This window comes from Arvicanthis niloticus, chromosome 14, assembly GCF_011762505.2.
Source record: "Arvicanthis niloticus isolate mArvNil1 chromosome 14, mArvNil1.pat.X, whole genome shotgun sequence".
NCBI classification, from domain to species: Eukaryota; Metazoa; Chordata; class Mammalia; order Rodentia; family Muridae; genus Arvicanthis; species Arvicanthis niloticus.
Genome location: NC_047671.1, coordinates 3,708,835 through 3,735,881, shown reverse-complemented (window position 1 = coordinate 3,735,881; position 27,047 = coordinate 3,708,835). Strand labels below are relative to the sequence as shown.

At 35.8% G+C, this 27,047-nt stretch overlaps 1 protein-coding gene across 4 annotated transcripts in view; it reads left to right on the top strand.

Moving 5' to 3' along the window:
- Positions 1 to 27,047, top strand: part of Neto1 (neuropilin and tolloid like 1) — a 115,922-nt gene that overhangs the window by 64,924 nt on the left and 23,951 nt on the right. For 3 of the 4 annotated variants that reach the window (XM_034518629.2, XM_034518631.2, XM_076912340.1), the window contains exons 5-7: positions 2,773 to 2,814; positions 2,931 to 3,058; positions 14,460 to 14,688. In XM_034518629.2, the coding sequence (XP_034374520.1) occupies positions 2,773 to 2,814; positions 2,931 to 3,058; positions 14,460 to 14,688 (399 nt within the window). Of the gene's footprint in view, positions 1 to 2,772; positions 2,815 to 2,893; positions 3,059 to 14,459; positions 14,689 to 27,047 lie in introns of those variants that run through there. The other variant, XM_076912341.1, reaches the window with a different exon arrangement.

Genomic DNA, 27,047 nt, shown 5'->3' with positions numbered 1-27,047 from the left:
AGGGAAGTAGATTGTTAGTAAAAACATAAGCACAGAGAAAAATGACTGCAAATACTCATAAAAACAACACCTGCAAAAGAAAATGAGAGGCAATGTGTTCTCTTTGACTGGGATGTTTGAGAATGTTTTATGGGATTGTACTATCAGAGGAAGGAAGATTGGTGAGAAGAAAACAAGACACTCGTGGGCTCTCCTTTGGAGCACATGAGAAACAGAGGGAAAGCTATGATCAGACCCAAGGACAGTGGGATACTGAGTAACCCTCACGAGTTCATTTACATGCTTAAAATTGATTCAGGATTCTTCACAGAGAATCCATTTTGAGAGACATTTGAGAGAGTAGAGGCTGCTTACTGTGTTCAACTTTACTGTGCATTCACATAATAATCTGTGTCCCTGGCCTCAAATAACCCTGAACAATCAACCCAGATACTAGCTTTCATAGCAACCACATGTAGTATGAGTTATAAAAAATGACAAGTGTTTTTTTTTTTTTTTTTGAACTGGAAGATATAACATTAACTCAATTTCCTCCAAAATTATAACCATGTGCAGCTGAAACTTTCTGATCAAGAAGGTGATAACGCACATTAATAAGAGACATTTTTTTAAAAAGAGGCCAAAGAGAATAAAGAGGAAAATGAATAAGAAAAATCTACCCACATGAGGTGGGAAATTTTGGTAAATAGGTTTTGAAGCTGCTTCTGAAAATTAAACCCATGGCTTCACCCCAAATCCCCATCCCACCAAAAAATTTCCTTCAAATAAGCTGCACCTTGCATGCATATTCTTGATTTTATTTTCATTGTTCCTTCTTGAGACAAAGCCTCACGTGTCTCAAGTAGCCCTTGTGCAGACCAATGTGTCCTTGAACTTAGAGTGATACTCCAACCTCTGACTCTGGAGTGCTGGATTACACTCCCATATAATCTTAGCCTACTTGAAAGCTTGACTTTTAAAAAAAATATGATTGACTCCTAATCTTAACCCTAACTTTTTCTAAGAGAGTAAGTCTACTGGTAAGTAGACTATTTAGTGGTAAAAACATGGGTAAGTTTACATAAATTGTAAAATGCAGACATTTAATTGATGTTTATTTTAAAAATGAGATGCCCATTGATGCTGAAGGTAGAAAACATCACTATTGGTAAATAATTTAATGTAAATGATATATATGCCTATATATGGCTTTTCCCTATGTTTTTCAGGGAGATTAGATAGATAGATAGATAGATAGATAGATAGATGATATATACACATATATATATAATTTTTCTTGTCCCATAAAATTAAAAAAAAGTGTTTTCATGTATTTCTAAAATTAACAGTTTATTAGTTAAAAGTGTTTTATCCTTGATTCTGCATTTCAGCATGCATACATAAATTTGAGTAGTATTTATAATAAGCTGAGTAAAAAATAACCTGATACAGTTGGGAAACACTGTGGTTGATACTGCATTTCTTATTGCCAACAGACCAGTTCACATAAATAGCAAACAATGAAACCACTGACACATGCTTTCATATGCGTGCTCAGTATACTTCTGTTCAAGGGCAGATATCAACGGAACTCACATGGTCCTAATATGTACCCTTAATTCTTTCATAAATGAACAATGACTTTAAATACTGTAACTGAAGTTCATCCTTGAAAGGTATTTTACAAAATATTTTAGACTCTCTAAGATTTTTATCCAGTACAAATTTTATTACAAAAATAATGTTAAATTTCACGGTTAATTTTAAGTTACTCAAAGTCTCTAATTGTATATCATAGCCATTGGTACCTTTACCACAGGTAAGAGAAAATCAATTCAAACAGGCCAGGCTCTATGGACATATACTGTATCAAATCAGAAATTTTCCTCATATGGGTTGTGTTTCATTTAGCTTGTCATCACAGTTGGCATATTCTGACCTTTGTGCCTCTCAGCAATGAAGTGGTCCACTGCAAATGATTTTAGAGGATCTCCAATGTAAAAGAAGAGCTACAAATGCCTTGTGTATTCAAGAGGAAAAATTCTTTGATGCCCTCTTCAGGCTTAGAACACGGCTAGGTTCTTACTTCACAACCAAACCCAGGAAAGGGGGAATGAATACATGGGTTTTGCCTTTTAACAAGAACCCGCAGAAAACATACGATGAGTCCAGCTTCCCATGAAGCATGTAAACAAGCAAAATGGGAGAAGTTCATGAAACTAGGTTCAAAGAAAAAGACAAGCGAAAAAGTTGTTAACTTTACAAAGTAGAGAAGTGAGTAATAAAAGACAGCATGGTGAGAGCCAGAGGTGGCAGGAAAACAGAACAAGTCTTTCAACTAGAGGGAAAGGGTTGTTTTCACTTCGATACATGAAGTCCGAGCTGCTAAGCCCCTGCCCCAGGCAAGAATGTGTTTCCACAATGGTAGAATCCTTTGAACTAAACATAAATTATATTTGTAATATATGGAAGTGACTCAAACTATTACTTATCTGTCTGGATATACTATAAAAAATGCATCATGAGTTTGAGTATAAGATACAATAAGGATGTAGAAAGTTTCAAACAGAACCGATTGCAGTGAGAAAAAGCCAGTAGCAGTAAACAGTTGTATTGACATACACTTGAAATTTCTGACTTAACGTTAGCATGTACTTTTTATTTTATCAATTAAATTTTTCAAATGTATGTATATGCCAGCTACTTCCTAGATAATTTGATGAAATATTACTCAATATCATTGTAAGAAATTCATGCAGAATAGAACTAATTGTTATTTTCTCAATTTTTAAGATCCCGACTTTAAGGACCTTGGAGTTTTGAAACCATTGCCAGGTTGGTAAAAGAGAAATTTGATAATGTCCAGAGGTCTTTGTTTTCTGTAATGAAGTATACTTTGGGTTTATTATTCAAGATCCATCTTTGTGTGTGTTTGGCATCTTATTATTTAGCGTGTGAGTTTGAGATGGGCGGCCCGGAAGGAATTGTGGAGTCCATACAGATTCTGAAAGAAGGCAAAGCTTCTGCCAGTGAAGCCGTGGATTGCAAATGGTACATCCGAGCCCCACCAAGATCCAAGGTCAGTCCCAAAGTTGAAGCCTGCACCCAACAGTAGACTTGAGAAGTATCTAGTTTTCATATTATCTGGTAGCACTGGACATGTGTCAAATGTGCTATTAGCTGGTAGTTAGTTTCCTGTGCTTGGAAATGAGACTTGTGTTCACCTGTTCAACCTAACTTTCGAGCATGAACTGCAGTGTGGGGCCTGGTGAACAGATTGTACAGAGGAGAACAAGAAACCCTGAAGCAAGCCTAGGCTACTTTGTCTCCAAAAGAGTGTAAATGAAACATGAGAACAAATTTCTAAATCTGACATCTAACCTTCATACAGTTATTCACATGTACATTGGTTCACTGAGATTCACTCACACACAAATGTACTCACACCATTCTATACTTATTCCTCACCTTTTCTATATTTAGTATTAAGACATATATGTAAAGAAATCAGCCAAGCAAAAGACCTGATCCTGAGCTGTTGATAAGGAAAGTATGAAGGAAAAGACTACATAAAGAGAAAAAGACAGTAGTACCCAGGGTCTCATTAGAAGGGTGTGAGAAACAGCAGGATAGCAACTAGACAGTGCGAAGAAACTCAGACAACAGGGAGCCCATTGGAGACTTTATGTGCAGAGAAGACAGCAAAACTTTCAGGAGTTAACTCAGTAGCATGTTATTGAATGAGCCAATGGGTGTGGAGGGAGGCATGTCTGTAAGGTCTAACCTCTGTGGGTCTTCCCTGTGAATGGAGACTTTACCCCAAATACCAAGTGATATCAAGGAGGGGGAAGAGAAAGGGAATCTGGATGGATTTGCATGTTAGAAATAGGATTTGGAAATATGTGGAAAAGAAAGATAGGTGGACTGGCATGAGCAGAAGCCTAGGTTGGGAGAAGACAGTGAGTCCATGACAGAACTCTCTTTTCTGTTAGCCAGTGATGGAAGTAGTAAGAAAGCTATAACATAATTTGGTGGTGGGATATTCAGATTAAGCAAAAAATAATGCTATCTTTTCTCTTTAGAATTTGAAGGGCGTTTGCCCTTCAAGAAGTACTAGTGTATCAACAAACCAAAGTACTTCTTGATTCTCTCTCTCTCTCTCTCTCTCTCTCTCTCTCTCTCTCTCTCTCTCTCATCTCTCTCTCCTCTCTCTCTCTCTCTCTCATCTCTCTCTCCTCTCTCTCTCCCTCTCTCTCTCTCTCTCTCTCTCTCTCTCTCTCTCTCTCTCTCTCTCTCTCTCTCTCTTATTCATGAGACTTACCTTTTTTCCAAACATGTAGCTACTGACACTTGGGATGGAAGAAACCACTGTCCTGTTCACAGCTCTGAGAGTTACAAGTCTCTTTGCCTCTGAGAAAATTTTTAAAAATATTTTTGCTTTGTAACAATTTAGGCACTGTTTTTCTTTTTATTTTTTCTGTTGCTTGCCACTTCAGTTCAAGGTTGGCTTAGACTATAGAGGGAGTGAGTTTCCGTAACTATATTTGACCAGTTAGTGAGACCCTATCTCAAAAACGAAGGCAAAGAGGGCTTGGCGGTAGAGCACCTGGCTAGCCTGTGGCAGGCCCTGGATTCAAGCCTTGATACCAGAAGAAAGTTTTTAAAGAAATAACTGGTATTTGAAATATAAAGTCATAAACACTCACCTGGATGATCAGAGAGCTAAATTTATCTGATACACAATTTTTGGATTCTCAGGAAAGTGCTTGCTTTTCTTCACCTTTATGAATGAAATTCTTTTTTAAAAGCCAACTTTCATGAACAGGAACTGTAAGCATAGCACCTTGCTGTCTTTAGCAGCACCATGTAACTTCAGTGTTAAAGTGGAGTGTAAACACACACCTCCTTCTTCCAGATGGCAAATAAGCTGTCTTTTGTATAGTCCCAGAACAACAAAGCCTAGTGCACCTGCCTGTCACAGAATCTGGAAGTCTGTGACCCAAACGGGATGCTTCCTGCAGAGCTAAATTAAGATTGTTCTATTGAGACAGCCCTTTTCTGTTCAATTAGAGGCTGAGAAGACAGGAAGTGGAATTGAATGCTGTGGAGAAAATCAAGAAACAAGGTTTACTGCCTTTGTGGGCTTCTTATTTTTGTGGATATCCTAGTGATTATGAGCATATATTCTCAAAACATAAGTCAAGCATGAAATGGGTCACTGACTGTTTGAATGGCACCTCCTGACCCTATTGCAGTGTAGTACACAAGTTGCTAAAAAGTTTACTTGATAAGATTAAAATTTAAATACCCTACATGTTGTTCCTCAGCATTTGACAATTAGGAAATGTACCAATATCGTCTTTATTGATGTAGATGGCCCCTTTAATATGAGCATGATCTGCTAGCATCCCCAAGGAAAACTAGAGAAGAAATACTTATGGAAATCTATTCATGATGGAGCCATTTACAAATGGAATAAGCATCGCCAGGACAGAAGAAGCTTTTTTTGAGTTAATCATGGGGTACCAACACACTTCTTTGTGCATGGGGATTCTAGAAAAAGGCTGTAGAAAAGGCACTAGTGAGTGTCCAGTTGTTGGTCTTATCTAGAAAATGGTCACTGTGGGGAATAATGCCAGACCAAACCACGGTGAGGATTTGAACCTGAATTCCATGAGGGCTGAACTGTAGGTATTCATAGGTAAACACATTAAGTGATATGCAGAATCTCCAAAAATGAACCATTACCCATTCAACTCTGCCTGGGTGGGGGGTAGACTCATGAGGCCCTACATTTTCTGAAGAGCTATTGGCAGCTAATGGTTTCCAGAAGAGGATATTCCACTTTCTTCTGTTGTTGCTATTGCTAAATTAACTATGCTCTAGTGAAATAGCCTATTACTTCTCTTCCTGCAAGTAACTTTAACTAAAGTTGATCCTTTAAAAAATTGTATGAATTTGGGAGACAAACTTCTTAGGAAAAAAAAGTAAGAAGTAAAAGTAAGAAGGGAATAAGACAGTGTAATGGAAAGATGAATATAGCTATAATACATAATATATCTATAAATATATGACAATAGAAATTCTTACAAATATTATTTAGAAAACTCATATAAAGTTTAAGCTAACCTATTATCTAGAAAGAAAGAGCATAAAATCAATATCTCTAATCTATTTTGTTTTAGGAACTATACTTTGTCTATTTGAAATAAGAGATAAACATCTATTAATTCAATATACTTAGAGTTCTGTGATGGGGATCAAATGGTATTCCAGGGACAGAATGAGAGCAGAATTTGGCAGGGGGCTTGCATAATAATTACATCAAGCAATTTTTGGCCGACATCACATGAAAGTCCTGTTAAAATCCAAATCCCATAAATATGTGTCTGTGACTAGCTCAGACACTTGGCTACCTACTAATAGGACTGGAGAAAGGGCAATAATCTCAAAACTCCTGGGCCAGTCTGGTATTGCAGAGACACTATAATCAGAAAAAGGATCCAATTTACCCAAGGAGATAGGAGACAGAGTCAAAAGATTCACTAAACATATGCACATATGCACATATAAACATATAAGGAGAGTGAATCATTAATGTTTGGGGAGAATAAAGATCTACCTTTTGATAGCTACATATAATTTTCGAATTTCAAATTAAAGTCAATTTTTGTACAAAAGCAAATTATTGTAAATCTGCTTATAGTCAATTCAACATGGAAAGATAAAAAATAAGTCAGTATTTTATTTAAAAATATGCTGTTTATATAATGACCTATGTGTAGGGGTGGAATCTTCTGAGACCTCCACAGTTTCCAGCCCCATTTCTAAGTTTGTAAGTGTATCAAAGAAACACATATCTGATTACATTAAGTTACCTGGTAAAGTATGTTTGAGGGATACCAATGAAACTATCATTCAGATATCATTGAGCAAAAGGACGTGGCTCAGCTGAGTCTGATTTAATCACACAGACCTTAAAAACAGAGGTTTTTTTACTGGCCAAGAAGAGAGCCATGGAGTCAGGGGACCAAGGAAAATTCCTCAGTATGAAGGTAGCCATGGGTATGAATGGTAGGTATTGGTCTTAGAATTTCAGATTTTGAAAAGATAATTAAATCTAAATCTGGAGTCCTTCTAATCTAGGGTTTGTTCAGTAATAAACAGACATATTAAATCTGATGACATTTTATATATAACATTAGAAGGTAAATGCAATAGACTCTGGGTAATGATTAAAGTTGAAAACAGAAAAAGTATTGAGAGTTTATGGATTGAGTCTGCCTTCATTGTCTCAAGTTATGAGAAGTATGAAAATTAAAATTTTAATGTTGTAAATAATAGCCAATAGCCTTTGGTCCTATGAAGGCTTGATGCCCCAATGTAAAGGAATGCTAGGGTGGTAAGGTCGGAGTGGGTAGGTGGGTGGGGAGCACCCTCATAGAAGCAGGATAACGGGGGATAGGGTAGGGGGTTTGTAGAGGAGAAACTGGGAAAGGGGATAACATTTGAAATATAAATAAAGTATCTAATTAAAAAATAAAATGAAATATTGGTTGTAGAATGTAAGACTCTAGAAGGCTACTCAAATGTTTTGCTATTTTTCTATAACTGTCTAAATAACACTTTAATATTTTTGTACCAAGATCTGTTGTTGAGTGTTTATGTTTTGACATTTTAGAAAATAGTATTATTTATGTTTCTCAAGTAAAGATTTTCCAACCTTCCAAATTCATGTTATATTCTATCTGATATAATCCTGACCTTTCCAGTCAAAAACAGCAACCACAACGCTCAAGATACATGCTTTTAGACTGTGGTTCAAATATTAAGGTGTCCAGTTGTCTTGAATTTATAAGTACCATATGGCATACCAGAAATGACTAAATATTTACTTATTGTGAATAAAATTTTTAGAGACTCTAATAATTGCCTCAGTCCTTGCTTTTCATATCATTATGACACAAGGGGAAGAGCTTCTGAGCAGCTGGTATTAAATTTTCTTTGTAATGAATTACTTAATAATATCAGCTAAATTTACTTTCTTTACATATAAACACAGCATTGTCTTCTGTATTGTTACAATCTGGAAAATAGATACCAGCAGAAATGGTTTATATGTTCTGAAGTTGTCCCTGTCTTTTTCAATAAATCATCCTGTCAGTTCCAATCCTTTGTGATTGATTAAAAAGGAAAATGCATCAAAATGATTCACTGAGAAGAGATTTGGATCTGACTATTTCACTAGAGTTATATATTATTCGGTTGATCATTTCCCTTTGCCGTCCCTCACAGAGGGAGTGGAGAGACTTTTTCTTTCTTATTGTTTTTTTCTTTTGTTGTTTGCTCCCTGAAATTTTTTTTTTTTTTTTTTTTGGAGCTATTATGTCACAAATCTTAAACACTGAGTCCAGTCATCATGCTCATCTTAAAACTGTTTAAAATGAAGCTGCTTTATATTAAGGTGTTTGTATGATTAGAAATTCAGAATGCATATTTGGACTAAACCCTACCTTGTTCTATAAAAGTGAAAGTTTTTAAAATAATTGAATGCATAGATACAACAGATGTTCAGTGTTTGCTTGGTTTCTTATTTTTATAATCATGCATGAGTGTGCATGTGAGTGTGTGTGTGTGTGTGTGTGTGTGTGTGTGTGTGTGTGCTCATTACAGGTGTCCTTAGAAGACAGAAGAGAGAATTTAGATAGCCTAGAACTGGTTATACTGGTTTTGATACACCAGTGGTAGGTACTGGGAACTGAATTTGGATCTTTTCTGCAAATGCCGTAAGTGCTTTCAACCACTGAACCAATTTTTCAGACCTTGGTTTAACTATTTAAGGAAAATATAATTATATAAAATATCTACTATATTGCATTTAAGAAATACACTTAAAGCTTTTAGATGTCCATGGAGTTAAAAACCTCAAGTATTATTTTTATAATTAAAATGATTCCTTTTTTCTTCTTCTCTTCCTAAATATACAAATAGCTAAATTTATACTCAGAAAAAAATACACAAAATGACAAGGGATTTAGACCAATATTTATGGGAGGCTGTTGGCAGTTGCTCTACAATGTCAGGAAGATATTTTTGAAATTTTTAGAGAGATGTTGTATGACAGAGACTGTACTAGTAAAAAAAAAAAATCTTGACCAGAATGTTTTGAAAGAAATTTAGCTTATATATGAACAGTTCCCATTCTTGTGAACCAAAACCTTTCTCCTACACTTTATTTCCCTATTAAATACAAACATAGAAGTTCAAAATAATCAGTGCTTCATATGTGTTCATGAAAATTCCAGTAAATGCAGTTGTCTAGTTTTTGCATAAACAGGTCTCTGTGGCTGAGGGGAGCCATTGAGATACAGAACCTTCTGAGATGCCAGACATTGCCCACCACTGCTCATCATGAGCACACAACAGCCAGTAACTACAGGGATAAGGCAGACACAGTGCATACTGTCAAAATTCAAAGCTAGCCCAAGTATGCAATTTGATTTTCTAACTACAACACCCCTACAAAATTAAATAGTGGCCCCAGCTTTATTAAATGTGTCTTTTTAAGATAGTAATTTATTTCAAAGGGCAGATTTATTATCTGAGGTTCACTGATATCTTCATCAACAGGTTTTTGAACTTCTTAAGGAAAATGGAAAGAGTTAACTTTATGAGGCTTTCCCTGCCCCCCTTTTCATTTTGTTAAAGTTAGTTTTCCTTAAGATGATAACTCTCTCTTTGAAATTTATGATGTATGAACATTTTCTAAAAAGTTTCCATAAGACTCCATAAGATGCAATGAAGGTACTGAGCAGGTTGGTGACAAGCAGATTTAAAGTCTAAACCTATACAGAAATAAACTATAAAAGTGACAGTGCCTGTGTCACTTCAAAAAATAAAATGACTTAACTTTCCTGAATCCCAGTTCTTTTTGTCTTTAACAGTTTTTCCACAAATCTGCTTACTGGGGAATTTAAACCCAGCAACATGGCTATACTGGCAAGGGATCACATACAAACACCTTCTATGTCTGTTTGATCCAGCTGGAAAAACTATTAACTGCTCTGGCTGGAATACAGACATTCCCTTAGTATACACCTTTAATCTCTGACAATGAAGGTAAGGTTAATTTGTGGAAGGAAGTAGCCATGTTTGCAAGTGATGTCTAGTTGAGGAACAGACAAAGTGACAAATCAGAGAAAGATTTGACAGAATAAGTCTGAGATAAGATACGACAAACTCTCATGCGTACAAACAGGAAAGAGGCTAGTAAACAGCAGCACAGGAAGAAAAAGATGGTGATACATGCGGGCCAGTTTTACTGGGACAGTTTTACTGAGACAGAGAAAACAATCTAGCCACAGGTGAAGAGAGAATGAGCCAGAGAATAAGAAGGAACTAGAAGATTAGACCATATTGTCAAAGTTAGTATGAGGTGAAGCAGAGCAATTCAGTCAGAAGCCAAAAGAAGCTGAATTGAGTCAGTAAGCTAGAAAGATTAGATTGTATGAAGGCTAGAAGCTTCTAAGCCTAAGATAAGGAATAGCTAAACCCAAAGGAAAAAAAATGCTCTGGGCTTATCCCAGGCTGTTTGTTCACACAGCTTGAACATGACTCTCCATCTTATTACTTCATTTGAAGAAATAAAAGTGACATTGTCATCTCTTGTTGCTCAGGGAACTGCACAAAATAATTAATTTAGGTTTGAGTGACTCCTTCCTAATAATAATAAATTAGTATTCCAATCTGTGTGTCTGCTTGCAGTATAAGGAACTGGAAGAGAGCTTAGACATAGTATGTCACAACATATTTGGACTTGAAAAGGTCAAGGGAAAAGCTTATTTTCCTTCTTTATTCAGTTCGTCATTTTCTTTCAGCATTTGGGGGGGGGGGGGTTGTAGGTATTTTGTTGTTAAACTTTGTAAAACTACAAATATCCATGGTCATTTTGTGTTGTATTTCAAAAGGTGGAACTGTGCTGTGTCACATATTGTGGATGCATCTCTTGTTGGTAAAACTGTGTATTTCTCTCTTGAATTTGCATGTTTTTTAACAGCTGATAAACTATGGTAGGGATATTGTGGAGTATTTTAGAATATACATGTGTTCTATCATTTTTGTTATCTTACAAAAATGGGCAGATTCTCACTTAGCTTTTATAGGACTTTCAGATGGATGACTTTTGTTCAGGAAATGTCAAAAAACATGATGAAAAGAGTCTAAAAGAGAGAGCTTATGATTCTTATTTTAGGAATTCACCATGCATTGATTATTTTTCTTAAGTTATGATTTTACTCCTTGCTCCAGCTTCCCAATCTGAAAATATCTTATTTTTAAAAGCATTTTAAAAGTGCCTTTTAAACCCACATGCAAGTATGTGAAAGACATAGTGTTGCACATAGCAAAAATTTGGCACATTTAACATTTTTCTGATTTATTTTTTTCATAATTTTACTTATTGTTTGAAATTTTCACAGGCATAGCTGTTACTTGATCATATCTATGCCTCTTATTCACTCTAACTGGCCCTAAGACACTGGCAGCACACCCACTGAACTTCGTATCTTCCTATAGTTTGTTTCCTTATTTATTTGTTTGTTTGTTTGTTTTGACCTTCAAAGTTCAGTTTACGATGGATATATTTGAATGGACATTGCATCACCTCTGAAATGTAAGAGTGGCCATGTATTACATGCCTAAAAGAAAAACGATTATTCCTTCTCCCAGAGGCCATCAATAACACCTCAGCAGGGGCTGAGTCTTGAGAGTCTTACCTCCCTGTATCCATAATGTATTATAATTGAGTTGCTCTTGTGTAGATCTATAAGCAACTATTGCTGCTGTGAGTCCATGTATCCAGTATCCACATCATGTGGAGAACACTGTTTCACATTCCTCCTCTCCACCCTCCATCTCTGCACTCTTTCTTTCCTCTGTAATGCTCCCTGAACCTGGAGCAGGGTAGGTGAATATCAAAACAACTGAGCATGTGCAAGAACATTCAGCACCTTGGACAGCAGCACATTTCTGTGTTGCCTGTTCTTGATCCGTAGCAACAAGAAGCTTCTTTGCCCAAAGTTGGAGCCCCACAAATCTACTTTGTTGCATGAAAAGAGTAAAACTCCAGTTCTCCTTAGCGGCTCAGTTCCATCCATCTGCTCATACTTTCCTGTGTCTTCTTAAAGTTATATCAGGATAACCTGGTATGAGCCATCACAGGTCATTTCTACCTCACACAGGCCTACAATATATTGTCCTACACCTTACACACTTTGGATATATGTCATAGTTTGTTTTGATAGTTATTTTTAAAAATGATTACCACTGACAGTATTATGTGTGCATAATTATTATCTATAGCACCTAAAACCACATTGGATTTATGGATAGCCAATAAATATATGACGAACACTGAACAAATGAAGTTAATAAAGAAAATGGGAGTTCTAGTTAGTTAAGTCGACAGGAAGTACCACGGGGACTGTAACTTAACATATGTTCAATTTGAATAGAGCATGGAGGCTATAATGGAAAATGCTGCTAGTGTTAGGGAGTCAGTCAAGGTTGTTTCTTGGAATGTAATAACTGAAATAGATCTTGACACATCCAGAAGAAGTTGCAACAGACAGTAGGGGCCACTTCCTTCAAATGAAAGCCTGCTGCTGAACAATAAAGCTTGGGGTGTTGGAGACGGGAAAAAAAATGAGAGGGGAGGGGAGAGGAGAGAAGGGAAGAAGAGAGGAGAGGAGGGGAGGGGAGGGGTGGGGAGGGGAGGGGAGAGGAGAGAAGAGGAGAGGAGAAGAGAGGAGGTTACTGGAGGGGAGGAGAGGGAAGACCTTTGCCGGAGCAAGGTTTCTCAGTGATTTTACTTTGCCTCACATGAGGATTTGGGTTAAAGATATGGGATCACTGGTTTTGTACTCACACATGTTAATTTTGCCTGAGTTGGGGATTGAGCCACATTGCAGAAACTGAACCTGACAGACAAACAGGCTGCTGAGGAGAGTGTTAAAATATACTGTTTAATGGGACAGGACATATAATTAACTTGTAAGAAAAGCTATAGGGACCAATGCTTATTTTATAATAACATCGAAGACAATTAATATATTATTTAGCTGAAATACTAAAATTTTAAAGACGATAGACATTTACAGATTTGGGAAAAGTTTTTCCACTTATTTCCTAGATTTTGAACTAATAAATTTTGAGAAAATGGTTGTAGAAAGGTAAAAGTAAACCCAAAATAAATGTAAAGCATTAGTTTGTGGGCATGCTAGATGAAGTAAATAAAATTTAAAGGAAATAGCCTATATATGTGCATGATTAGAAAATAAAATATTAACAAACAATCAGTGTCAAAGAAGACCGGTCTTATTCAGACATCATTCTTCTTGCATCTTCGCTGATCTGTTTCATGTACTTTTACTTTCTGTTATTCCTCTAGTTTCACATTCTATGTTGGTGCAATGATTTAATTAATACATGTTTTCAGTGCCTCATTCCATTGGTTACTATTATTTGCACAGTGCATCATTATGGCTGCGACCAACTAAAAGGCCAGGCTATAGCTATTGCTGAACCGATGGGTGAATGAACAGACAAGTTCTTATAGTCTGATTCTTTCTGAAATCCATCACTTATGGTTCTGAATACACACTGGCAGAGAATCACAGTATATCCCTTCATCAACAATAAGTGTGTTAGAAGCAGGTTGTTCTTGAGGAAGGAGGCCTCACATCTCACTTGTAGTTTATACTCCATGAGCCTGAGTGGTCACCTCTGAGGACAGTAACGTGAGAGTCACAAGATTGTTGGGAGCTTTAAAGATGAATTGGTGTCATAGTACATTGTATTCATTAAATGCTGATTTAAATGTTTTTTGTGTACATTTAGCAAAGTGGCCTGATTTCAAGTGTGATAAAAATACAAAGATTGGTCTTTTAAAAAGTGTTTTGATATGCTCCACCTTAAAGCTGAATACGTGCAATCTAAACAAATTGAAATCAAATCTTTCAATATCAGTTTTGTTTTCCTTTAGTTTTAATGTAAATCATTCTTTCATAGAACTTTCTTATTTCCAAAACAAAGCAACCAGGGCACTAGAACAATAGTCCATAAAGAAGAATTTAAAGTCACTTCCATAACCAAAGCCAAACAGTGTATAAGTTTTGAGAGCTAATAGCTGATTTCAGATGCATCATGAGATGACATCAGGATCACTTGGGGAATATGGGGCAGAGAAAACTTAGCTAAAGGAAATGGTGCATTTACTTATTTTTTTAAGCGGCATAATAACAGTTGAAAACAATATTAAAGGTAATTTGCCTTGCACTAGTTCGTCTGCCTGCGGCCCACAAGGGGAAATAATGGAGCTGATTGCAATCAAGGCTGTCTTGTGAGACTGAACAAAAAAGAAGGAAGCCCTATGTCTGCTCTACATCCTTAAATGAACAGTTTGTTTTGTCTTTGTTTTACAGATTTACTTACGTTTCTTGGACTATGAGATGCAGAATTCAAATGAATGCAAAAGAAACTTTGTGGCGGTCTATGATGGAAGTAGTTCGGTGGAGGATTTGAAGGCCAAGTTCTGCAGCACTGTGGCTAATGACGTCATGCTGCGCACAGGCCTTGGGGTGATCCGCATGTGGGCAGACGAGGGCAGCCGCAACAGCAGGTTTCAGATGCTCTTCACATCCTTTCAAGAACGTAAGATCCCCTCAGTTGACCGTTTGTCCTTCAGAAGTGTCCAGGGCTACAAAACTCCTCAGCTGCTAATGGGGTTTTCTTCATGCAGACTGCGCACAGCAGGGTGTTTCCCTAATAAGCTCTTAACACAAGTGAGGTTCTTTCTCCCTCATTTTGATGCAGTGACAAGTGAGGGTTACATATTACAAGCTGAGTACTTATCTCCATATATGCATCATACCCTTTCCGAAGTTAGTGTAAGCTGTTCCGTTGGGAAATGGTGGGTTTTGTTTGTTTTGGGGTTTAAGTCTTCCCAAGTATATGGAGGTAATGCTGCAGCTTCGGATGAAGCTTGAGTTTAAATATTGTTTTTCAAAACTGCGTAAAATATGTGACTTGTTAGCTTTCGTAAGTTTCTCCTTCAGTCTGCTTTTAACTGAACAGGCTTGCTAGTGCGGAGCCATAATTAAAATAATGGGAGGAAGGATTGCATGGTAAGACAGAGAATTAGAAAAAACTTCAGAAGATGTCTAAGTGATAGAATGATATTTAAAGTTACTGTAGAGGACAGAAGTTGCTTTTATTTTTTTCCCCACTTTGGAAGTTACACTTTAAAGAATAATGAGGTGTATGAGCAGATATGTTAGGATATTTTTAAAAACTGGCTACTTCATGGTTCACAAAAATAAACAAATAAAAAATTCCCAAGAAACTCAGCTTTAAAGGGTAAGAGCCTTATACTTTCAAGCTATGCATTTTTTTCTTAAATAGAAACAAACAAAAAGTTTGGAACCTACTACAGCATCTTATTGTAAACAGCACAGAGGGACAAGATTTTTAAGTTCAGGATTGCTAAAAAATTTAGGTAACTATTTTATAAGACACACAAATTCATTTGACTTTAAATTCCTCTCTGATGACCCAGCTGGGGCAATCTGTGGCACCAGAATCCTTGAACAACAACACTTGATCTTTGTAAATAGTAACATGGACTTCAAGTGAGTTAGATATCCTGCCCAGCAGTGGGTTGTTTGTACATGTTGAAATCTCTGTCTTCCTCTCAGGGCTTGATTAAATGCTGGAGATCTTGAATCTTTAATTCATTCAGGTATTTAAAAAATTCATTCTATAGTTCCTAGACTATAATACGAAAAAAATTCTTATTGAAAATTATGGTGATTTATGCTTCACAGCTCAGTCATATTTAGCCTTTGATAAGAGGCTCCCATAGACTCCATCACTAAAGTATTAATTACAATTTACATGTGTTGTGGAATACAGTTGATAGGAGCTCTATCATCTTAGTTATTTTATTCTCAATTTTTGTCTGGTATATTTTATTTACATAACACATTATGTTTGCCATACATAACATGGTATGTTGAAGTACATATGTACTACAGAGCTGTTACACCTAGTCAGTCATGATGAATTTTTCTCTGGCAGAATGCCAAGGAATGAATAGTGAGTGTTCTCACTGAGGATCGAAAAATTTCAGGTGATCACATCAATGGGCTAGGATTAACCGTGGCATAGTGTGATGGCTTTATGTTTTCAGTTATTGTTAAAGGGTTCTGTAATATGTGTGCATGAACTTTGGGGAGGCAGAGGACAACGTTGTGGAGTTAGTTCTTTCCTTTGAAGGATCAAACTTAGATTACCAGACTTACATTGCGCGAGCACTTTAGATGCTCAGCCATTATAAGCTGACCCCTGTTTGGATGACTTTTTAAAAATATTCTTTTCAATCTGGAATCATGACCTACTGAGGTCACCTAATTTAACTGTCAAAAATATGGAATAGCAAACTACCATGGTATTTCTTAAGTACCAAGAAAAGTCTGCAATTTTTATCGACTGCTCTGTAAAATATAATACAGATAAATGAAAACTATACTGCTCAATTTAAACTATGATTTAAAGTTCTATCTTACTCAAGTGCGACATGAGAGAATAACTCCATTTTATGAGGGAAGCACACTCAGCTGTGTAATTAAAGGGCATATGGAAAGATATCAGGTATGTGAGATGCTGCATTGATCAAAAGGAAAACCTCATAGTTTAACCCTTGGCATTTTTGTATGAAAAATAATCCCCTGTAAACCTCAATAGTGTGTGAGATAGAAGGAAACTACAGCTGACATGTGAGATCCGTTTTCCTCTAAAATGAATTATTAAATTCTATATGTACCTATAAATCTGCATACATACAAGAAATGGTACATTATGTCATGCTACATAACCATTATATAAGTATAGCTGAGAGAAAATGTAATATTTCAGTGTCTGTGAATGTGTGAGCTATTGAAGCCGTTTAGTGAGAAGTTATGTCAATTAACAATCAATAGGATACAGGATGCTCCTTCAACATGCAAGCGAAGGTCCACCCAACCCTTCCACAGTCTTGGAATGAGTTTTATAATGACAGTTCCTGAGATCATTATGCTCATTTGCAACAAGCTTTTGCTAAAGGATTGTTGTGTGATCTGGGGTTTCCTGCATGTTATAATGAATATTCTCTGTTGTTGAACAAAATATGTTCAATTGGCCAATTGAAAGTTGGATGATTTCTGTAAATCCTTCAAATTCCATAGGTTAAAAATCTAATAACCAATGTGAAGCCCTTGTAAAATGATTAGATTCTAAAGACAGTCACCCTTGGATGGGACTGTGCTTCACAGACAGTGTCATAAGAAACTTATCCAATCCCTTCTCCTGTAAAGACACAGTGGGGTAGTTTTACCTATCACCTGATTGTGCCCACACACTGAATGTATGGTATGTAGTCTTGGACTTTTCAGATTCTAGAACTATACAAAACCAATGCCTCTTTCTTATAAGTAACCCAGTATCTTGTATTTTACAATAGCATCATACGTAGATTAAATATTGCTAAATTATTTTTTTTTGCCGTGGTGCTTTGCTTTTCTTCACTGATTATTATTGTTCAGAATTCAGTTTGTGGTCTGAAGAGGGAAGTCATTATGTAATGAACTTAGTGTGCATGTTGCTTTATTCTTTGGAGCTATGCTCTACTAGGTAAGGTATGGAAAATATGAGATAATAAAATGTGGACTTTAGTTTGAAGTAGTGATTTAGAACAACTTTGGGGTCTCTATATAGGCACCAAGGTGACTCACTGAAGAAAGTTTCTGGTTCCTTACCTAATGTGGCTTTATGTGACATTAGTTTTGGTAGATAATTTAGAATTGCATTGTGAATGATGGTGATGAATATATATACATATATATATATATATATATATGTATATATATTCATATCTATATATGTGTGTGTATAGTGTGTGTTATCTTGTTATCTGTTTTTAATAACACAATATGTGTAGACTGAATATATCATAAAGAAGAGAGGAAAATTTAGGGTTTAGAATAATTAATGTGCAGAATTTATGCCTGTTCTCATAATGAATAATTTGCTGGCAGTGTCCAAAGTGGCACAAGGCATCACACGCCACGAAACAACATCATATCTGTACCTGCATATTTGTGAGTATTTGCACACATGTGGACACATGTGTATATTTATATGTATGTGACTCTCTTTGTGTGTACTGTCTCTCTCCTGATTTATGGAAGCTCCAGCAGTCAATGTCCAGATTCCATAGAGATGATTTTTTCATCATAATCCACTTCCAAAGACTCTATCCATTTCTACCATCTATCAAGAATAAGTATATCTCCATCTTCTAAATACACCACCATAGAAATTAAATGCCAGCATATGTAGACAAATATAGTATTCAAACAGGAACCATAGATATATAGATGGTTTTAAATCACAAAATAGATAATATAATTGTATGCCCAAAGCAAATGTATACCTAAAAACACATATTTAGTATATGATGTTGTTGATGTATGGTCAGTTCGTCAGAGGTTGATGAAAATAGATAACCACTAGGGTCTTGTCAGCAGACTTACACATGATTTTCAAACCTGATTTGATTATTTGGCCCAATCGTGTCCAAATTCTGGCTGCATATCACACTCTCATGTTAAAATCAGAGTGTATAGAACATTAGTACTGTATTACTATTAATGTATTACTAATATCATTGTATTACTACTACATAAACTAAAAATAAACACATTCTATAGGATCTAACAATTTGATGGCTGAGACATAACAGTATATACATTTTACGTCCTCAAACTTTTATCTCTTCTCATCTGAATTAGCTGTGATGATGGGAGAAATGTGTTTATCACGAGGACAAAGGCTCATTGCCGTATGAGCAGATGTTTAGCTTGCACAAACCCATTAGCAACTTATTACAAAGTCTGTCTTGCATGACCATATCTGCCACAGAAATAATACTAGTTAACAGTAGATGCAAGACCTCAGAAATGGAAAAGGATTTCTCCCACAGTGAATGCTGGAAAATCACCCTCTGTGTAGCTGGCTTCATGGGGGCAGAAGAAACAAACAAAACAAAACAAGTCTCCTCTCCAGTCCCTCTCACTCTTTTTTGGGAGAAGACTGTGGCATGTGCTGCTGTTTATGACAGATGAACACTTTTTAAAGATGGGCATACCCTGAACAAAAGCTATACAGTGGCCCCAAAGTCCAATTATTTGACAAGAAGAAAAAGGACCTCTGTACTACAAGAGAAAGTAATTCTGAGTTATTCTTAAATAGAATTATTAATGATAGATTGGGTTTTATCTTACAGAATTATGTCAGATTTTTTTCCAATAATACAGCTTAATATATTTACATCACTTTCCATAATCACTGACTTTATCCTGAAGAGCCATCACATTGGAAAAAATTACACATAGTAAAATTTATCTTTAAGCACATTTATTCATATCCAATTATGGCACACATTTATTTAACGTTAACTGAATGTCAGTATGGGAATGCTGGAGACACTGGTAAATTACACCTATTCAGGTCAAATCAATGCTTGCCTTTTCCAAACTACTCTGGTCTGAGTTTTGTGCATGAATTCAGCAATGGGGGTGGGTAGACCCCATCCATCTATACAATTTTTGCTTATGGAGAGTTGTTTATTGTTCTACTCACATGCACAGCTATTGCACAATAAATTATCAGGTCTTGATTGATGAGCAAGAAGTGTGCATTATAAATAGATAAGCAAGTAAGAGTTATTTTTAAAGACTGAACACTTTAAGGTCATATGGAAATTATTTACAATAATTTGTTCAAATGACATAGTACATTGTAGTTTTATGTCAACTTATAAAGACAAACCAAAGTAGTAGGTTTAATTAGGATTAAAATTGCAAAGGATATCCTGTTTTTAAAGAGACCTCTGAAGAATCATTCTTGGATATGTTTAAAAAATTTTCTCAAGAGTATGAAGACAACATATAATGCCCATGATACAGTAGTACCTAGAATTACTTTCTGACATTTCTGACATGAATGGTGCTAAATTTGTATTTCATAACAGAGTTTTCCCTCAAAGTGAATATCATTAATCAAGTAGTTATAAGGTGATAAAAATAGAAGCCCATCTTGGAAGCTTTTATCTAACCAGGTAATACTATGAATGAAAATGAAACTTAATCTGGTTATATAGCTCACACCAGAGGAGCCAGTTGAACTGGTAGCCAGCTCCTTAGGGCATCAGACACTGCAGACCAAAAAGTATCTGGCCATCAACAAGAAGAAAAACAAAGAATTGAGACAGACAACTCTAAGAACCTGAATTCCACATAGACTAAAAACACAGGAGGACTCTTGGCCCAACATTGGTCAGAGCTACAGCTGAAGTGTGCATTGCAACTTGTGTGGTGACCTTGTGCTTGGCTTCCAACACGTAGAGATTATGTGAAAATAACTGGATGATGTTTAAAGATTCTGGTGATTTGTTAACTGATGCTGTGATCTCATTGTGCAGGTCTCTTTTAGATCACCATATTGTTGGGATTTAATGAGGATAACTTTCTTGTCACAGCAGATATCCTAGTCTGGACTGAGATGTAGGAGTTGTGTTGTAGACTTACTAATTGAGGACAGGCACCTTTTAACCAATTGTGCTCTGCATCTGCTGGAAAAAGATGCCCTTTTGATGACTGGTGAGAACTACACTTATCTGTGGATATCAGGATACACATTTGATTGTAGTTATACTGTTACATAAATATCATTAAGATATTTAATCAATAATAACATTCTTTTTCTGGAAAGATAATGTCTGATACAAGGATCAACTTTGGATGATTACTGAAACCCAAAAGGACTATATTCAATCTGTGTTTTACCAAGTAGCTTTTGCGTTTTAAGGAAGGAAATGCCATCGGTTATGATTATTCAAATTGTAAATTGATGTCTCAATGAGTTAGATCTCAAGATCTCACTGTTATAAATTGCTGGGTTAAAAGTAGATTAAGAACACTTTATTAATGTAGGAAATATTTACTTATGTATGTCTTACAGTAATATAAATACCAGATGGCATAGATTTAAATATCAACAGTACACAAAATATGCTGAGAAAATTGCTGGATATATGTCATATTTTGGCAAGTGTTCCTAAAGTAGACGCAAAACACATTGTGGGTAATAAACTTCTCTATATTTATGTGCGTAGTATTTAATATTTGTATTGATGAAAAACCATTATAGCTAAAATGCAAGGAAAATATGAGTGAATGAACAACTGGCTGGATAAATTTTTTCACCCTATAAGAAGTAGGAATTGAGGAAGGCACTAAGAAAAAGGTGATGATTGTATTAGAAATGAGAAAAAATGAAGTAGTTAACCATAAAGTAGTCCCATAAAGTTCCTTTCTCTATGGGAAATGAGCGTATTTATAGCTTCAGGAGAAGAGTGTGCATTCAGTGTGACATTTGCTTTTCATCCATCAGAGTAGAAAACAAAGAACATTGTTTGTAGTTTTTTTTAAGTGTGATGAAAGCTTTTATCTTTCTCTTAGGAAGCAAGGTGCTTTAGGAACAGTCCAACACCATGCATTAAAACATGCAGCATTACATTCTAAAGTGCTTTTTAATCTTGAATAGCTTATACCATAGCAAATCATAGACTTAAAAAAATAAGGACTAGAGCTAAAAGACGGCTCAGTGTTGAGCTCATAGGGTATGGCTAAGGATCTGAGTCTCTTTCCCAACATATGCCAGGATGATCACAACTGCACAACCAGTCCTGGATCACAACTGTACAATCAATCCTGGGTCACAACTGTATAACCAATCCTGGATCACAAATGTACAACCAAGATCCAATAAGTTCAATAACTGTTATGCATTCCACAGGTCAAAGGCACCTGCATTTACATATGCATACACACAGACAGTAAAGAAATGTAAATTTTTAAGAAATTAAACAAATAATATACATGAGAGATTCTTTTAACTGTTTGTTTGTTTGTTTGAAAGGAGCCCTTGCTGGCCTGAAATTTTATGTAGACCAAGCAGACCATGTTGACCTCAAACTCATAGGGATCTGCCTGCTTCTTCTCTCAAATCTAGGATTAAAAGCTTGTGTGACCATTGCTAACCCAAATTGATGTTCTTAAGTGGAATAGTTATATGTTTTTTTGGAATACACTTGTGTTTTTTTATTAGAATAACATTATAGTGGAGAATTGAATCAAACTATATTAAACATGGGATGCTAAAACAGTTAACAGAAAGTGTCCACACTATATACATGTTCTTGTAAATACAATAAATAGATAAAGATGTAACATAAAGTGCCCACTATATATCTGGTACATACACATAAAATATAATAGAATTCAGTTTTTACTAGTCATTTTATGGTTTTTTTTTTTATTTTTGCCTTTTTACTTGGAATATGTATCGTTCTAGTGAAGCAGTAAAAGCTAGAGAGAAGGCTTTTTGAAGGGATCAATTATATGTAAGTAAATAGGATTACCCACATTGCATTTTATGGTAGAATAATTACTATTCATTTATGATAACAGAAAACAGTTAATTAATATGGCTTATGCTACTGCTTAAAAAATCTCATTGCTCCATTGTGCCTTGGGTATAGATATTATACCACAGTGGAATCCACCACTTACCTCTCAATGTATGCTCATTGAATTGTGTGTGACAATCTTCAATGGGTAAATCCTGTGTATTTACAGTGTATTTGAGCTAGTGTTTTGATGCTGTTGTTGTTTTGTTTATTGTTGTTTTGCCAACTCCACAAAGTAGAGTCATCTGGGGGAAAGGAAATTTAATTGCTCGATTGCTCCTGTCAGCTAGGCAAGTCTAGCCGAATTTTCTTGATTAATGATGGGTGTGGGCAGACTCTGTCTACTGTGTTTAGTGCTATCCTTGGGCAGGAGGCCCTGAGGAGAATAAGAAAGCAAGTTAAAAAAACCCTGGGGAGCAAGCCAATATGCACCATCCCTCCATGGTCTTTCCCTCAATTCCTGAGACCAGGATTCGGCCTTAAGTTCCTGCCCTAACTTCTCACTGAGCAACTGTGATAGGGTCATGAATGCCAAATAAATCTTTTCCTCCCTAAGTTGCTTTTGGGTCTCGTGTTCATCACAATAACAATGAAATCAAACGACAACATCCCTCTGATATAGTGCAATGGTGATTTCTTGTTACGTACAACTACACCCCTGAGTTCATTTTAATGTTTTCAAAGATGGAAAAATAAATCTAAAAGACTGGCACATTTCACAGAAAATTTGGATACATGATGATCAAATTAACCTAGTTCAAAATTGCCTTGTTTTAATGTATGAGCTATCTGTTACTATTGTAACAAAAATTCCATTCCTTCTGCCAAACAGATTTATTTTGTTATATTTCTGATGTTTTAAGGGTGGTTTGTTAGGCTAATACTCTAAGACTGTGGTCTTATCTTATGGTCTCCTGAGACTCCTGATAAGAGTATCTCTCCTCATCAGTTTCAGTTTAACAGCTGTGTTCCTCAGACCTCCTTCACTAGCAGCAGGCTGCACTCCATTCCTTCTGCTTTGTTATAACATCCTGTGTGTCAAATTGAGCCCATCTAAATAATCCAGAATCAGATCCTTTTCTTGAAATTACCAATCTCATGACACTTGTGAATTCTCTTTTGAAATGGAAAACAGCATTCACAAGTTCTGCTAATCATCACATGAACGAATTTGAAAATTACTTTTAATTTAATATAATATATTTTTAAAATCACTTTTCCTATTTCTTTTTTCACTCCAAACCCTCTCACCCCAACCTCAACTTTTCTCAAATTGATGGCCTCTTTTTTTATTATTATTGGTGAGACAGGGTTGTAGCTTGTTAGAATGTTGCTAGTTATGTTACTACATGTGAATTATTTCTGTTTTTATTTTTTATATAACTGAGGCATTTCTTGCTGAAATGTGATAGTGGAAATGACTTGAAGGCTGCATGTATCAATGGCTACTACCTCTGGTGTATCTAAACACATGCCCATTTTTATAAATTATGAGCATGCATTCCTTTTCTGTATAAAGAAACTATCTTTTAAATTGAGTAATTTAATATTTACAAAACAACAGTGAAGCACCATCATAAGGATATAATTTTGGCAAGTGAGCATGTGTTTGTAATATCAAAATTAGTGTTAGGTGATTTTAGGATTTTAGGAAAATAAATCTCTTGTCAGCCATTTACAAAGGGTTTGTTATTGAAATAAAAGCTGTAATGGCATGATGAATATTTAATACCATATCCTAATATGAGCTAGTTAATTGTACTACTTTATTATAAGGAATGACTGGACTAGCCCACAGTACACTTTCCAGGATATGGGAGCAATAATGGAGAAGAGGTCAAAGGCTTACAAATGATTCCTCTAAATGTAGGGATGCAGGGAAAAAAATATAAAGTTGGGTAATCTGAATGTTTCCAACCTTCTCTCCCTCCACCCTTCTTTCTCTCGTCCTTTCCACCTTGTCATTCCTTCTTTTCAAATATTTGCTCCATTTCAATTATACCATAAAGAAAATAAGAGCCAAAACTCTTTAATATTTAATACTTATTTTTAATGTGCTCATATGACTGAGTCATTTAACTTGAGTCACTGGGAAGTTTCTATATCCATATATACATAGAATAATGTTATATTATATACTAACCAGTTCCTTCCCTTTTTGAGGACAAAACAATTGTTTTCATTGAAATCAACTTAGTTTCAGTTTGTAGTCTTTAAAGACCTTCCTTTGCACATTGTAGAGTAATATAAATCAGGAAAACGTGGGGCTGCAAAAGTATGGGTGGGACTCAAAGCAGCAAAGCCACATGGGATCTTGGGTTCTTTGTAATCATACATATTAATTGCTTTGGTTGCTATTTTACAACCATTGTAGTGTATATTTGCCAATAAAGATCCCACCCTACCGATTTTCATATGGAGATAGAAGATTGCTATCTTGAACTGTCAGCATTTGAAGTGGTCCAGTCACAAGCTCCAGGCAATATGTCCTGTTAAGCTTGGCTCAAGTATCTGTTTACTGCAGATTCTTCTGTTGTAACTTGAAATGTTCTGCTCCAACGCCAAATATTGTACCTTTGTAAGAACAATGTGTCTAAACTAACTAGTGGCTGCAGGCACACATAAATCGTCACAGAATAAACTCTGTACCAAATGTGCAGGGCCTAATAATAACTGCAGTGCAAAGCAATCTAACATCCTCCTCATTATATTGTGATGTCTAATTGCACACAATGAATAAATCATCATGCAGCTGAGTCAGAGCAGACATAATGAAGGAAGAAAAGCTTACAATAGTTACTTGGAGTGAAAACTGGAGTAGGTGTCTTGTGATGTTGTTCACATCGTAAGAGAGGCAAGAAATTATCTCTGCCTATGGAATTAAATGTGTACATGAAAGTATGTCTTTCATTCCTGAACACAAAATATGAGAGTGGCATGCTGTAATTTAATCACAGCTTTGAAGAGGAATCTAATAATTCTGTGAGACTGAATTGAATTTTGCAAGAAGAATTTTGTACATCACATAGATTCAGAAATACAATTTTTTTTCTAAGACTGGATGCTTTTGTGGAAAATCATGTCAGAACAGAGTTTTGGAAACATTGGGGTTTTTTTTCCAAAATGAATGAAGAGAAGATAAAATACATGAAAAGAAGATGCATAAATCGATATTTGGGATCAGTTTGGGAAACATTTTTCAGTAACATGACATTTTTCCTAACTTTGAAATCTAATGGCTAATTTTAGTTTAAAATAAGATAGTAGGAGAAACTCTATTTGAGGGTGATATTGTGGTAGCAATGTTGATGGATAGATGTGTATTTAATTTAAAGGCGTTTAAGGGACGTGCAGCTTGTTGCATAGATGCTGGGATCCTAACTCTGGTCCTCATTATTGCTTATTACTTAGCAATTAATTGCACTTAATTGCTAAGTCATTTCTCCAGACCCTTATTTTATATTTTTTACAATTCTTACTCAATAATTATAGTACCATCATGACAAATGCCTAGTAGAATTACACAACATATTTTACATCTGGTTTTTATGTCTAAAATATGTATTTTACTATGACTTATAATTGTTAGGTTTGATGATCTAGTCTTATCCCCCATCACTAATACCAAAAAGAATGAAATTCATTAAAAGCTGAAATCATTGTCATATTTTTATTAATTATTCTATTCATTTACATCTTAAATGATATACCCTCATGGTTACACCTCCACAACCCCCATTCCACACTTGCCCTCTCCCCCTCCCATTTGCCTGTATAAGAGTCTCCCCCATTAACTCATCCTCTCTTGTCCCACTGCTCCTGCATCCCCTGACGCTGAGGCATCAAACCTCCACAGGACCAAGAACCTCCTCTTCCACTGATGTCAGACAAGGCCATCTACTGCTACATATGTATCTGGAGCCATGGATCCCTCCCTGGCATCTCATACCCATTGTATTGATTGAAGAATTTGTACTCTCTGAGGTCTGAAAATGAGGATACTTTAAGCAAGCAGAAACTAGTTCCTGTTATGCCTAAGGAGATGGCTTAGTGGGTTAGAGTACTTGCAATGAACATGGGAGGACATAATTTCAAGTCCCCAGCACTCAATGTAACAAAAACAGGTATGGATATGAATATCTATAATCCCAGTATTGACAGGTGAATCCTGGAAATTGGCTGCCCAAATAGCCTAGACAAAAATTATGACCTTTATGTTTAGTGTGAGGCCCCGTATTCCAAGAATTAAATGGAGAGAAACAGAAGCCACATAACACCTCTTCTGTCATCTTCACTTGCAGAATGGACTCAGGGACAAGCACATTCAAGCAAGAATGTGCATGCACACACACACACACACACACACACACACACACACACACACCAACACAACACACCACCATCACAAACAAATGTAGTGTCATGGTCTTAGGTTTTGATA